A 13842-nucleotide genomic window follows, 5' to 3' on the forward strand; every position below is an offset into this window, starting at 1 on the left:
ATGTTTTGAATAATAAAGATCAAAAAAATAATAATTGATTTAGTTTGTAATTATGATATTATTTAAATGGAAAATAAAATATATTATTAAATAAAAGAAGAATAAATTTTTAAATATATCTTCTAGTTATACTAAATAAAATAATAAAATTATATGACTGCACACAAACACAAGATTTATGAGTTTTATTGTACCTATGCCCTATTATGATATTATAATAAAAATTTTAATTCATCAAATACGTATTTGGTTTTTTTTCATTTACCCAATCCCAGTTAGTTAGTAATGAAAAAAAAAAAATAGGAAATAAGCGAATAAGTACCTCCTTGCTCATTCTATATTCCTAATAAAAATTTATGATTTTTCAAAATATTTCGAAAAAAAAAATTTTCGAGTATCAGGAACATAGAACGAGCAAAGAGGTATTTGATATTTTTAAAAATACCTCCTCGCTCATTCTATGTTCCTGATACTCGGATATTTTTTTTTCCACAAATTTTCTGAAATTTGATAAAAAAAAAATTTTTGAGTATCAGGAACATAGAATGAGCAAAGAGGTATTTGATATTTTTAAAAATACCTCCTTGCTCATTCTATATTCCTAATACAAATTTATGATTTTTCAAAATATTTCGAAAAAAAAAAATTTTCGAGTATCAGGAACATAGAATGAGCGAAGAGGTATTTGATATTTTTAAAAATACCTCCTTGCTCATTCTATATTCCTGATACTTATATATTTTTTTTTCCACAAATTTTCTGAAATTTGATAAAAAAAAAATTTTTTTGGTATATCAGGGTATAAAATAATGAAACAAAGAAGAAAAAATGACTGATATTTTTAAAAATACCTCCTCGCTCATTCTATGTTCCTGATACTTGGATATTTTTTTTTCCACAAATTTTTTGAAATTTGATGAAAAAAAAAAATTTTGAGTATCAGGAAAATAGAAAGAGCAAGGAGGTATTTTCAAAAAAATTTTTTTTTTAAATTTGAAAAAATTTGTGTGGAAAAAAAACTTTCAAGTATCAGGAACATAGAAAGAGCAAAGAGGTATTTCATGTTTTAAGAACTTTATTTCTTTTGCTTTATAATTCCCTGATCAATTCAAAATTTCACCGTCAATTAAAAAAAAAAAAACCATTTTAGTATCAGGAGAATAAAATAACCGAAGAGGTATTTGATGTTTTGAGGAATTTACTTCCTGTACTTTATGTGTCCCTAATTTTTTTTAAAATTCGCTTAAAATTTCGTGAAAAAAAAATTGTCTTGGTATCAGGAACATAGAATAATCGAAGAGGTATTCGATGTTTTGAGAAATTTGCTTCCTCTACTTTTAACTCTCCTAATTTTTCAAAAATTCTATAAATATTTTTCAAAAAAATGGCAGATTTGTATCAAGAATATAGGATGAACAAGGAGATATTTTCTGTTTGTGGATGCTTACTTTCTTCACTTTATAATCCTCTAATTATTCTGAAAATTTTTCGTAAATTTACGTTTCCAAATTTTTTTTTAGTGCAAAAAATTAAATAAATAAAAATTCAACTTTAAAATATAATTATTAAATATTAATTTAATTTTCTACAAAATCTATGCTCTATAATTATTAATATCGAAAGATTATCTTACACTTGATGATAAAAAACAAATAAAATTCATAACTATAAATAGTAAATTAGTTTGAATCAATATTATTTTATCGTTGAGCGATTAAAATATATTTTTGTATAATTGAAATAAATATTTGAGTTTTTAACGTATAAAGATCATTAATCAAGGTCATTATTTAAAAAAAAAACACTAATTGTGTACATAACATTGTAAAAAAAAAAAGAAAAAAATATACATACTCTCTCATACCTTTTATGAATTATTTATTATACTTATTAATGTTAATTAAATAAAACAGAATTTGGATCTTCATTATCAAGCTGCTTCACATGTCTGAGAACATCTTTTTTCGTAATAACTCCTAACAGTCGTCTGAAAATAACCAATAAACATATAAATTATCAAAAGTGAATTATCAAAAATATCAAAATTAAATAAATCACAAAAGCCTTACCCATTATGAGTGACGAGAGTTTGTCTAAGTCCTAATTTTCTAAACATATCAACAACAGTCTCCATTGGTGTTTGATCAGTAATTGTTATTGGTGCCATATCCAATATTTTTTTAAGTCTCAATGGTGTTGGTGTATGTACAGGTAAATTATTACCATTTGTAAATAATACAAGTGATTGTTTTGTTATTCCATCAATCATTTTTTTAACATTAGCAATTGCTAAATTTAAATCACGTCGTAATACAAAACCAACAAGATATTGTGATTCTTTTGATACAATTACTGGAAAACCATTGTGTTCTGTTTCTTTTAATAACATTTCAACATCATCAACAGTCATTGAATCTTGTGTTAATACATGTAATATTTCATTACGTTTTGGTTGCATAACATCAGCAGCAAGTGTTGTATGTTGAAATTCATCTTTACTATCTAAAAATGGATAACCATTTAATGCAATATGTGCATCATAAACACCCTGTTTACCAAGTGCATCACCAACCCATTTACTAGCCATTGCTGCACACATTAATGGTACAATATAACGTACACCACCAGTTAATTCAAACATAATAACAACTAATGATACAGTCATTCTTGTAACACCACCTAATACTGCTGCAGCACCAACCATTGCATATAAACCAGGTGTTATACAATCTGTTCCAACAGTACATTCTTCACTAAATAACCAAAAATGAGGATAATTATATGCTAATTGTTCCATTCCAATACCAACAATTCGTCCAACAATTGCACCCATACCCAATGATGGAATAAATAAACCACATGGTACTTTAATACCAAATGTAAATATTGTCATTATTAATTTTATCATTAATGTAAACATTAATAACCAAACTGCATTATATACACCTGGTTCAGCTGATGCTGTTTCAATTGTTGAATTTGTATTTGTAAAATCACGATTATAATCACTGCAAAAAAAAAACAAGTAATGTTATTTTAATTATAAATCATAATAGTGATAAAAAAATTACCATAACATGTCAGCATTTGATACACCACACTTGCGAAATAACAGGTATATCAATTGACTTGTATTCATTCTTGTGTATGGATTTGGAAATGCAATAATTGCTGTTAAAACAGTTACAGCTAAAACTTCTGTTACTGGATATTGACCAAGTTTTGATGTTTTACGATATCTACACCAGTATAAATTTGCTTTTATAAATATTGTTGCAATAACACCCTGTTAATTTTAAAAAATTTAAATATTATTATAGCTCAAATAAATATTTATAAATAATTTATATTAAATTACCCCAATAATTCCAAGCAACACAAATGGTATGAGTTCAATGAAAATCCATGGTTTGTTATATTCAACATAAAATAATACAGAATGTTCATTACCAAATGGATTTATTGAACGTAGGACAAATGCTGCAACTAATGCACAAAAAAAAGAACGCCACAATGTCTTTAATGGAAAATAATAACTGACCTGTAATTTAACAAAACAAAAATGTAAATCAAGGCTTGTAATTGGTGCATAATTGAGTAAATAATATTTTACCTCTTCAAGACTAAATAGTACACCACCAATTGGTGCACCAAAAGCAACAGACACACCAGCAGCAGCAGCTGCAGATAATATTTCTCTTTTTTTAGCTTCATTTCTTCCGTATTTTGGAAATAAATATGAAAATATATTTCCAATACATGAAGCAATATGTACCATTGGACCTTCTTTGCCTAAACTTAAACCAGCAGATACTGATAATATTAAACCAACTGATTTTATTATCAATGTCCATTTACCCAAATAACCACGAATTATAAAACCACTTAAAATTGTTTTAATCTATAAAAAATAATAAACAATATAATTAATATAAACAATGATAATTTGAATGGTAATTTAAATTTTTTTACCTCTGGAATACCAGATCCACATGCATATGGAGCAAACATTCTGACTAATGATGCTGATAATGATGCAAATATTAATGCCCATGCAATATAAAACATGTAAGAAATTATATATGGTCCAACACCATCTTTAGCTTGTCCAAATACTTCTGGCCATGGTAACCACTATAATAAATAAATAATTTAATAAAATAAAAAACATAATAATATTTATATATTTATAATTTACCTGTGAACAATTACCACCATCAAATGTTGTTTCATTATAACTCCAACAACATTGTTCTTTATTTAACCAAAATGCTTGTGGACAAATACCAAATTTTAAATCAGACATCCATGATGTACCAATATCAATAATACCAGCAGCAACACCAGTAAATATACCAACTAATAAAACACATAACCATCCTGACCATGCATCATGTGCACCTTTTATAAGATCCCAAATTGAATCATGACGTTTTTTAACAATATAACGATGTCTCATACGATCACGTGCAATATCACGTTGCCAATCAATTGTATGAAAATCTTCATACTGTCCAATACCAGGTATTTCATCTGATTCAACTGAAACTATTTAAAAAAATTTTTCATTCATTTATATTTAATAATTTAATTATATATTAAACTTACAGTGTGATGTTGCATCTTCAAGACGTATACTTCTTTCAAGATAAGAATTATTAGCTGTATGTGATGATGATGTTGATTGTTGACTTGGCTCCAACATGTCCTCGTCACTACTGATATTTACTCCACGATTAACAGCACTTGTTCGTAAACGTGCATCACCACCACTTGTCTCTAAACCATTACTCGTCTGTAATTAATTAATTTAAAAATAAATAAATTAAAAATTATCAGCAGTGATAAAACATGATAAATAAATTTTTTTTTTCATGATGAAAGTAATAATTCAAACATCAATTTCACAACAAACATGCAAATATTATAAAAACATATATTTTCTTTTTTTTTTTTTCATTAATTCGCATGATTAATTTTGTAAATTAAATGACGAATGTGCAGAGGGTCATTGTCAAATTTTATAAACAAATAAAATTATTATTTAATTTACATTTTACTTACATGATGGTACTCTTATTGATAAATTTAATTTTTCAGTTTTATAATTATAAAAATTTGGCAAAGAGAAATATTATGTTGTTGCTTGGATAAATAAATTGATGTTAATTGATAAATATAATTTAACATATTTTAATTGTTATCAAATATTGTTTTATTTGTTTATTTTAATATACATACCTGAGATCCAGATAATGAGTTGTAACTTGTAACAGATGATGAATGAATTGGTGCATTCATTGCAGATGTTGTTGTACCTTTCAATGGAAACCTTTCCATAATTTAACGATGATCTATTTTGTACACAGTATCAATAAAAATAATATGTATTTTTACTTTATTTTTACTTTAAATATTCAACTGGAAAACATTGATAAATTTATCATCAACAAATGACGAGTTATTTCGAGAGAAAAAGTATACTTGTGTGTTTTTAATATTTAATATTTAAGAATATTAATTAGATTGAGGAAAAAAATGTATGTCATGTGACAAATGGTTAATCTTATCCGGATTTAAAAACAATATTTAACATCTGTTTTTTATTATTAATTAATCTCTAAATGACTAGACCTTCTGCACGTTGAAAAATTCAAAAATTACGTCTCCAAATGTAATTGCTAAACCAGTGATTTTTTTGGAGCAATAATTCACGTGATTAAATAATAACCAAAATATAATTGATAACAAAAAAATTAACAGTTAAATTATTATGATTATTGTTAAATAAATAATCAGTAAAAAAATTAAAGATTATGATTTAAAATTTATTGTGTCATTGACACGTTTTTATTACAAAAAAAAAATTATCAAACAAGCAAAACAATGACAATTAAAAAACAACAAAACAATTAAAAGTAAAATTTTTTAAATATAATTTTAAGCTAACTTACCATTTCCAAGGTGTAATATTCTGGATTATCAGTATCCTTCAAAGAAATCATTCGTCAATTTTTTTAATTAAGATCCAAAAAAGATCTACTTTTTTTTTTAAATACAAAAATTACTTTCACATTATTTGCACGTCTATTTTTATAATTAATTGATTAAAAAACTGCTCCTTTTTTTTTAAATAATTTTCATTTATGCAAAACAAGTAGAATGTTTTTTTTTTATTATTATTCTGTATTGGTGTGTTGAGGAATTTCAAGTTTAGAAAGAGACAATAAATAAATAATTCACAATAATAACAATAAAAATATAAAAAAAAAAGTACAGTTGATTAAAAAAATATATATATTTTGATCATGTGATATTATTACGTGTTTAAAAAAATGGATGCTTGCTGTATATTCACTTTAAAGCCAAATTATTTTAAAAAATTATTCACTTATTGTTTTGTAAATTTTATTAATGTTTTGTTTATTTTTACAGTCATTTATGTCAAAATATATCAACGTATTTCATCACAAAAAAAAAAAATTCATCATTAAATGTACACACACACACACATGACACATCACGAAGAAATAATAATAGTAATAATAAATTAATAATAAAAAAAAAAAACACCCAATTATTATGACGTATTTACAACTGTTTACAAGTTACAAGATGGCGGCATTTGTTGCTAACTTCAGGTTACTATTTTGGTCAACAAGTCAAATCAACTTTTAAAAATGGAAAAATAAACATAAAAATTAATAATTATTAATGAATTTATTGTTAATTAATTAATTATTAGGGTGAAATATTTATTGGTATTATTTTTTAATTAATTTAATATTTATTTAATTATTTAAAAAAAAATTTTTAACAACAAAAATGGCTGACAGATCAAAAGAGAGAAAAGTCCTTGTGTTTTCTCGGTTTTCTCTCTCTTGTTGGCGCATTGAGTTGTGCACTCTCGCAATCTGCTGTACTGTTTTTTAATCAGCAAATTTATTGTTAATTTACAAGTTAATTGTCATTAATATTCATCAATAATGCCGAAGAATAAGGGTACGTACATCAATTAATAATCAACAATATCAAAATGACATTTAAACAAGTGTTTTGTACAAAAAAAAAAAAAAGTTAAATTTCAGTGTTGCAATGTGGTTTTTCTGCCTAACCTGATAATGTCAAAAAAAACTCACAAATATTATAATGGATTACTCATAAATTTCTTTGTTCATGAAAATATATTTAGTGTTAATTATTTTTAATTTTATTTTTCAAAGGAAAGGGAGGAAAGAATCGTAGGAGAGGAAAGAATGAAAATGAAACTGAAAAACGTGAATTGGTCTTCAAAGAAGATGGCCAAGGTAAAATGATTAATTTTTTTTTTAATAAATATATATATCTATATAGAAAAAAAAAAACTTTCTCTTGTCAATTAAATCATGATTATTAATATGTTATTAATTTAAAAATGGTGGAGATATTTTGATAAATCAAATTAATTTTTTTAAAACTTGATTTGATTAAATGTAAATTGTTTATTTAAAATGTAAATTAATTATTTAATTTTAATGATATTTATTTGTTTATAATCTTTAAATTTTAGGGAGTATATTTATTTAATTGTTTATTTATTTTTTTTATTAATTAGAATATGCACAAGTTACAAAAATGCTTGGAAATGGTCGCCTGGAAGCAATGTGTTTTGATGGTGTAAAACGTCTTTGTCACATACGAGGTAAATTGCGTAAAAAAGTATGGATTAATCAAGGTGATATTATTCTGATTGGTCTTCGTGATTACCAAGATGCTAAAGCTGATGTTATTTTGAAATACACATCAGATGAAGCCAGAAATTTAAAGACATATGGAGAATTCCCAGAAACTGGTAAATACATTTATCAAAAGAAATATTTACATTTTTTGTTTATTTTAATTAACAATTAGTGTAATGTTGATAATAATTGTTAATATTTTATTTTTAGTCCGTATCAACGATACTGTTACATTCGTAGAAGATGGCTTTGATGAAGACATTGAGTTTGGTGATGAAATCAGTGATGATGATGAGGATGATGTAGACAATGTAAGTTGAAAATTGCAAAAAAAATATCTACAAAATGAACTTTCAGCTTGTTAAAAGGATATAAATAACTTGTTTATATTTTTTTTTAGATCTGATGAACCACAGCATAATAAAAAAACATATGGTAGGACAAAAAATTTGGTAAAAATAAAATTCATCATGAGAAACACAAAAAAAAAACAACAATTGATTTTTTAATTATCCCAACTATAAAAATAAATACTACCATGTTGTTTTGCTGCTTTTTTTTTTTTTTTTTTTTTTATTTGAATAAATACTCTGTAAATTATTATTCAATTATCAAAATTAATTCAAATGGCAGATTAAATTAAAGTCAGTTTATTAGATAATTTAATATTTCAGCAAGTGCTACAATGTGTGTGCAATGAATGATTATTGTGTTCATTTCAATATAAATTTTACACATAACAGTATCAAATTTTTGTCTGATAATATTTAGGTAATAATCAATTGTCAAAGTTTTTTTAAAAATTATTCATGAAACTTGCATTACAGCTATGTTCAATATTCAATAAATACATTGACAAAAATATTTGTCGTAATTTCTCTGTTAATTCTCTTATTTAAACCTTAATTTCTTCTTGGTTTTTTCAAATAAACGTAAAAAAAATTTAATATGTTATTTAAATAATTAAATTTCAATTTTTAATAGCTGGAAATTATTAGGGGTTGTGAGCAGAAGCTGTTTAGAATTTTTTCGTTATTAAAAAAAAAAATAAATAATGAAATTTCGATTTTCTATACATAAAATTTATTCTAAACATGTTGTTGCTTACAGGAGCTGTGAACATACGTGATTTGCAATTTTTTACGTTGAAAAATAACATGAATAATTAATTGTTTGTATAATTACATATTTTTGCATTTTAATTTCATGGAATTTCCATTTTTTTTCTACAACGAAACGAAATAACGTAAAATAACTTGAAAATTTCGATTATAATTTATTTTTCGAAATACAAATAATAAACATTTTCCTTTTTAATTTATTATTTTTCTAATTACCTAAACAAAACTAAAAATTTTCTAAACAACATGCAGATAATCAAGATTTCTTTATTACTAATTATTGATAAATTATTTATTTATCTTGCCTCTCCGTGACAAATGATAGCATCATTGGAGAAAAAAAAAAAAAAGTTGTTTAATCAAAAACCCAATTTGCTTGTGTGTTAGTGTCTTTATAAATATATGTACACTTAACTGCACAAAACACATAGATAGTGACATAGGTGTGGACATAGAAGAATAGACGAAGAGGACAAGATTATCATCAACTATCAAGCAAAGTGGCATTTGGCATAGGGCAAATTAAAAAATTAAAAAAAAAAAAAAAAAGAGAAAAAAATATCACACAAATGATTGCAAGTATGTGTTGTGATGTACCCGTTTGTTGATTATAAATTATTGCAAATTAATGCTTATTGGTAAGTAATACATATACTCACAAATACATATTATCTATTTTTTTTTTTTTAATTAATTTTTAAATATTACACACATCATGCAATTGAGGGTTAAATATATATTTTTCATCAATCACACAGCCCAGCCAAAAACGAGACAAATAAAATTCATTTTGCAATAATTATTATTTCTTTTTTTTTTTTACTCATAAAGGTTATATGTGTTTTTATCTTATCAATATTGTCAATTTATAAATAATAATAATTGTCATGTATTTAGATGAATTGTATTTTTAATTTTACTATTTTTATTTCATTTTTATTTTAATTATTGCTCTTTTTTTTTTTTTCTTCAATTTTAGTCTTTATTTTTAATTGTTTATTGCAATAATAATTGAAAAAAAAAAAAAACATTTATTCTCGTGACGTGTACAACTAAAAACAAGACCTTCAATGAATCATTAACTAAAATTTATTAAAAATATTAATTTAGTTTAATACTTGTTAAATGCCTCATCATAATATCACATGATTCACAAAAGTTTTTATGATTATTTTTAATTTGTTGTTATTTTTTTTTTATTTTTGTTTTTCTTTTTTTTTTTAGTTGGTTAACTAGAATCAATACATACACAAACATACATTGATTAATAACAAGGTTTTTATTTTATTTTTTAAATTGTTTTATAATATTATTTAAAATATTTTTAATATTATTTTTATATTTACAGATAACTTGTATATATAGATAGAAAATATTATTAAGAAACAAAATAAAACAAAAAAAAAAAATGGGTAAATTATTATCAAAAATATTTGGAAATAAAGAAATGAGAATTTTGATGTTGGGTCTTGATGCTGCTGGTAAAACAAGTATCCTTTTTTTACATAAACAAAACAAATAATTAAATAATTAAAATTATAAATTTTTCTTAATAATAATTAATTAGCAATATTGTATAAATTAAAATTGGGTCAATCTGTGACAACTATACCAACTGTAGGCTTCAATGTTGAAACTGTAACATATAAAAATGTAAAATTTAATGTTTGGGTAAGTTGATAAATGAATGAATATTATTTTAATATAGCGATAAGTATTAATTAAATATTTAATATATTTTTTTTTGACCGGTAGGATGTGGGCGGTCAAGATAAAATACGCCCGTTATGGCGTCATTATTACACTGGTACTCAAGGACTAATATTTGTCGTTGATTGTGCTGATCGAGACAGAATTGACGAAGCTCGTCAAGAATTACATCGTATTATTAATGACAGAGAAATGCGTGATGCTATTATTTTAATATTTGCCAATAAGCAAGATCTTCCTGATGGTAATTAATTTTTTAAACAAACAAATCAATTTGACTCATCAATAAATAATAATTGTACTCTTGTTTTATTTAATAGCTATGAAACCACATGAGATACAAGAAAAATTGGGACTTACAAGAATACGTGATAGAAATTGGTATGTTCAGCCATCATGTGCAACGACTGGTGATGGACTTTATGAGGGCCTTACATGGTTGACTAGTAATCACAAATTATGAATTATTTAGTTAGTTTTTAATGTTATATATATTCCAAGGGATTTTTACAACAACGTATTATTAATACCTGCCATGTGCTCCACAAAAAAAAAAAAAAAAAAAAAAACATTCAACAACAGGAATTAATAATTTAAAACAAAAAAAGAATTTATTTAAATATTAATAAGTTTAAAATAATTAATGCAAAAGGAAAATTGAATTTAAAAAATAAATAAATAATACAAAGTTAAGGATTATTCAATTATATGCCAATAAAAAAATTTAAAAAAAATTAATAAATTGAATGGTCTATCGTATGATGATGATGATGAATAATAATAAAAATAAAATAAATAAAAAAAGTGTTTAATGAGGCAGACAGTTAGTTGTTTGATGTACACAAATAAAAAATAAAAATAACGAACGTGAAGGAATGTAAATTATAAATGTGTACAATGGCATTTTATTTATGTATAGAGTGTAACTTCGAGGGGTTTTTTCAATTCACACGGTGTCTTCATCGTTCAACAACACCAGGCCAAATATATCTTATCAATATTTTCAATTAATTTTATTTGAGATATTATTTGGCTTTGAATTTTAATTCCAAGCGAGGTACCAAAAAACACAAAATAATATTAACAAAATTAAATAACGGACAAAAGGAAAAATATTAAAAAAATTATGTAAAATCTGTTAATGCTTTATTCGTTTATAAAGATTATGAAAATATAAACTTTTTATTGTAAAATAGACTGACTTTTTTCCTATAAAAAAAAAAAAAGATAAAAAAAAAATATAAATTTTTGTATTTGAGGTGTTTAGTTATTTACGAATTAACTGTTAAAATTCGAATTAATTTTATTCGTTTTATTTTTCTTTAAAAATCAAATAGAAATGTAATAATATTATTAAAATTGTATAAAAATAATTTAATGTACCTCGCATTAATTAACAATTATTTATGACAACTGTTTACGTGCGAAAAATAATAATAATTACGGATTTTGTTGTCAATATTTCATATTTTTTTTAATGAAAAAAAAATTGTTATAAAATTCAGTGAAATAATTAAATAGTAAAAATTCAAGTAGCGAATGTGCGAAAATTTATCATTAGAAAGAAAAAAACAATTGGAGAAATTTTAAAATATTATTATTTGGTTAAAACGTGTGTATCCAATGTTAAAAAAAAAAAGGAAGAAAAAAAAAAAAAAACTAGTTATGTAGTGTGATGTAAAAAATCATTTGTCTATTAAACTTTTTTTTTTTTTTTAACTTTTTTTCTTCATACTTTCAATGATAATTTAATTAAAGTACTAAAAGCAATGAAAAAATTAATTATTCAATTAGTCAGTTTATTTAAATTGAATACCGTAAGAATAATTTTCTTTTTTTTTTTTTTTAAATATAAATAATTAAAGTGTCAAATATAAATTAAAAAAAAAGTATATATATATAAATAAAAAAAAATTATTCTTGATTAACATACGGATTCATAAAATAAATATTATTAAAATTGCCAATAATTGCATTCCATAAATAACAAAAAAAAAATTAAAAAAAGACAAAAAAATAAAAGATAATTGAAATTTAGAAAAAAATATGAATTTTAATTGTTTTTTTTTTTTGCCATTAAGTCATTTTCAAGTTCAAGCTTATTGATTTATTTATTTTTTAATATTATTATTATTTTTTTCATTTTAAATTTAAATCAAGAATGCTATTTTGGCGAGGGTTAATAAAAAAAAAAATACAAAAATATATATTTTTCTTTCATCACTGGTGTGTACTATATACAGAAATGACTGAAATTATTCATTACATTCAATGTACATTTTATTTTTACTATATTTGTATAATTAAAAAGAAAAAAAACAAAAAAATTAATATAATAATTTTCTGTATGAATTCTTCTATAAAATAATAAAAAAAAAAAACAACCAAATTGATTGAATTTAAGTTAATTAATTTGTGGTTTAATTTAATTGTTTCGAAATTTTCTTAAAAATATCATTCGAAATTTCCATCAATACTAATTGATGTAAAATAAAAAAATAATATAATTAATTAATTTAAATTCAATCAATTTCATAAACATAAATACAATGAATATTAATTTATTTATTAAAATAAATGATTTTCATTATAAAATTTAATAACTCAATATTCAACTCTCGTAATATTCAGCATATATATTAAAAACATATTTTTCATCAAAATTTCATCATAACTATAACTTTTATGCACGTAATATCACAAAATTTAAAAAAAAAAAAAACTATGAGGGCTAAAATACCAACAAACTACAAAACTTTTCACCGAAAAAACTCCCATTAATAAAAAAAAAAATAGGAAAAAACAATTTATCCACACAAAAAAGTATTATTTGAAACATAAATCATTTACGTATAAACAACACATCCCAGTGAGGTTGCATGGAGGTCATCACACATTATATATAAAAAAAAAAAATGAAAATAATAATATATTCCAAAAGAGCAAGGGAGTAAAAAACAAAGTGTAAAGATAAAAATAAAAAAAATAAAAAGTAAAAGAGAAAAATATTGAAGACAATGAAAAAAATGATAATAGACCAGTGTGAGCAGAGGGGTATGTTTAGTAGGAATATCAGAAAGATGCCATGAAGGATGACAAATAGTAAAAAGATGAGATAGTAAAGTGAGATGTAGAATAGACTGCACATTATCACATATGAAAAAAGCTTGATGCAAAAAGAGGGTAGCAAAGAGACAAGAGGATGTAATTGTTGAAAGTGTAGATTTACATATTTTCCATGACACCTGAGGGCTCAAGTACCAAAAGGTAGTCTAGCCCAAGGAAATACTACT

At 23.4% G+C, this 13842-nt stretch overlaps 3 protein-coding genes across 5 annotated transcripts; 2 read left to right on the forward strand and 1 right to left on the reverse strand.

Annotated features, from left to right (window-relative positions):
• Positions 1-1083: 1083 nt before the first annotated feature.
• LOC122854296 (H(+)/Cl(-) exchange transporter 5) lies at positions 1084-6549 on the reverse strand. Of its 3 annotated transcripts, none has more exons than XM_044154808.1 (10): positions 5955-6061; positions 5242-5421; positions 4609-4795; positions 4199-4548; positions 3973-4134; positions 3614-3901; positions 3359-3541; positions 3072-3286; positions 2070-3008; positions 1560-1987 (listed from the first exon to the last, which is right to left on the reverse strand). In XM_044154808.1, the coding sequence occupies exons 2-10, from the start codon at positions 5338-5340 to the stop codon at positions 1897-1899; spliced, it is 2514 nt and encodes an 837-aa protein (XP_044010743.1). In that variant the 5' UTR covers positions 5341-5421; positions 5955-6061; the 3' UTR covers positions 1560-1896. The 3 variants fall into 3 exon arrangements, with proteins under 3 accessions (XP_044010744.1, XP_044010743.1, XP_044010742.1); XM_044154807.1 differs by having other exon boundaries at positions 1706-1987; positions 5242-5354; positions 5955-6070; XM_044154809.1 differs by lacking the exon at positions 5242-5421 and having other exon boundaries at positions 1084-1987; positions 5955-6549.
• Positions 6550-6855: 306 nt separating this feature from the next.
• LOC122854298 (eukaryotic translation initiation factor 1A, X-chromosomal) lies at positions 6856-9388 on the forward strand. Its single transcript, XM_044154811.1, has 5 exons — positions 6856-7002; positions 7224-7307; positions 7595-7831; positions 7929-8029; positions 8119-9388. Exons 1-5 carry the CDS (start codon positions 6987-6989, stop codon positions 8122-8124), a joined length of 444 nt encoding a protein of 147 aa, XP_044010746.1. The 5' UTR covers positions 6856-6986; the 3' UTR covers positions 8125-9388.
• LOC122854297 (ADP-ribosylation factor 6) lies at positions 9272-11072 on the forward strand. Its single transcript, XM_044154810.1, has 5 exons — positions 9272-9477; positions 10188-10329; positions 10407-10510; positions 10595-10793; positions 10870-11072. The coding sequence occupies exons 2-5, from the start codon at positions 10248-10250 to the stop codon at positions 11010-11012; spliced, it is 528 nt and encodes a 175-aa protein (XP_044010745.1). The 5' UTR covers positions 9272-9477; positions 10188-10247; the 3' UTR covers positions 11013-11072.
• Positions 11073-13842: the final 2770 nt, after the last annotated feature.

Source organism: Aphidius gifuensis, linkage group LG4, assembly GCF_014905175.1.
Source record: "Aphidius gifuensis isolate YNYX2018 linkage group LG4, ASM1490517v1, whole genome shotgun sequence".
NCBI lineage: Eukaryota > Metazoa > Arthropoda > Insecta > Hymenoptera > Braconidae > Aphidius > Aphidius gifuensis.

Excerpts from the sequence above, each read along its gene's own strand:
- LOC122854296 (XM_044154808.1), bottom strand. The coding sequence starts at position 5,340 with ATGGAAAGGTTTCCATTGAAAGGTACAACAACATCTGCAATGAATGCA. Across the intron at positions 3,902-3,972 it reads GTGGATCTGGTATTCCAGAG|ATTAAAACAATTTTAAGTGG; the intron begins GTAAAAAAATTT and ends TATTTTTTATAG. Across the intron at positions 3,287-3,358 it reads TGTTGCTTGGAATTATTGGG|GGTGTTATTGCAACAATATT; the intron begins GTAATTTAATAT and ends TAAAATTAACAG.
- LOC122854298 (XM_044154811.1), top strand. Across the intron at positions 7,308-7,594 it reads CTTCAAAGAAGATGGCCAAG|AATATGCACAAGTTACAAAA; the intron begins GTAAAATGATTA and ends TTTATTAATTAG. Across the intron at positions 7,832-7,928 it reads TGGAGAATTCCCAGAAACTG|TCCGTATCAACGATACTGTT; the intron begins GTAAATACATTT and ends TTTTATTTTTAG.
- LOC122854297 (XM_044154810.1), top strand. The coding sequence starts at position 10,248 with ATGGGTAAATTATTATCAAAAATATTTGGAAATAAAGAAATGAGAATT. Across the intron at positions 10,330-10,406 it reads TGATGCTGCTGGTAAAACAA|CAATATTGTATAAATTAAAA; the intron begins GTATCCTTTTTT and ends ATAATTAATTAG. Across the intron at positions 10,794-10,869 it reads TAAGCAAGATCTTCCTGATG|CTATGAAACCACATGAGATA; the intron begins GTAATTAATTTT and ends TTTATTTAATAG.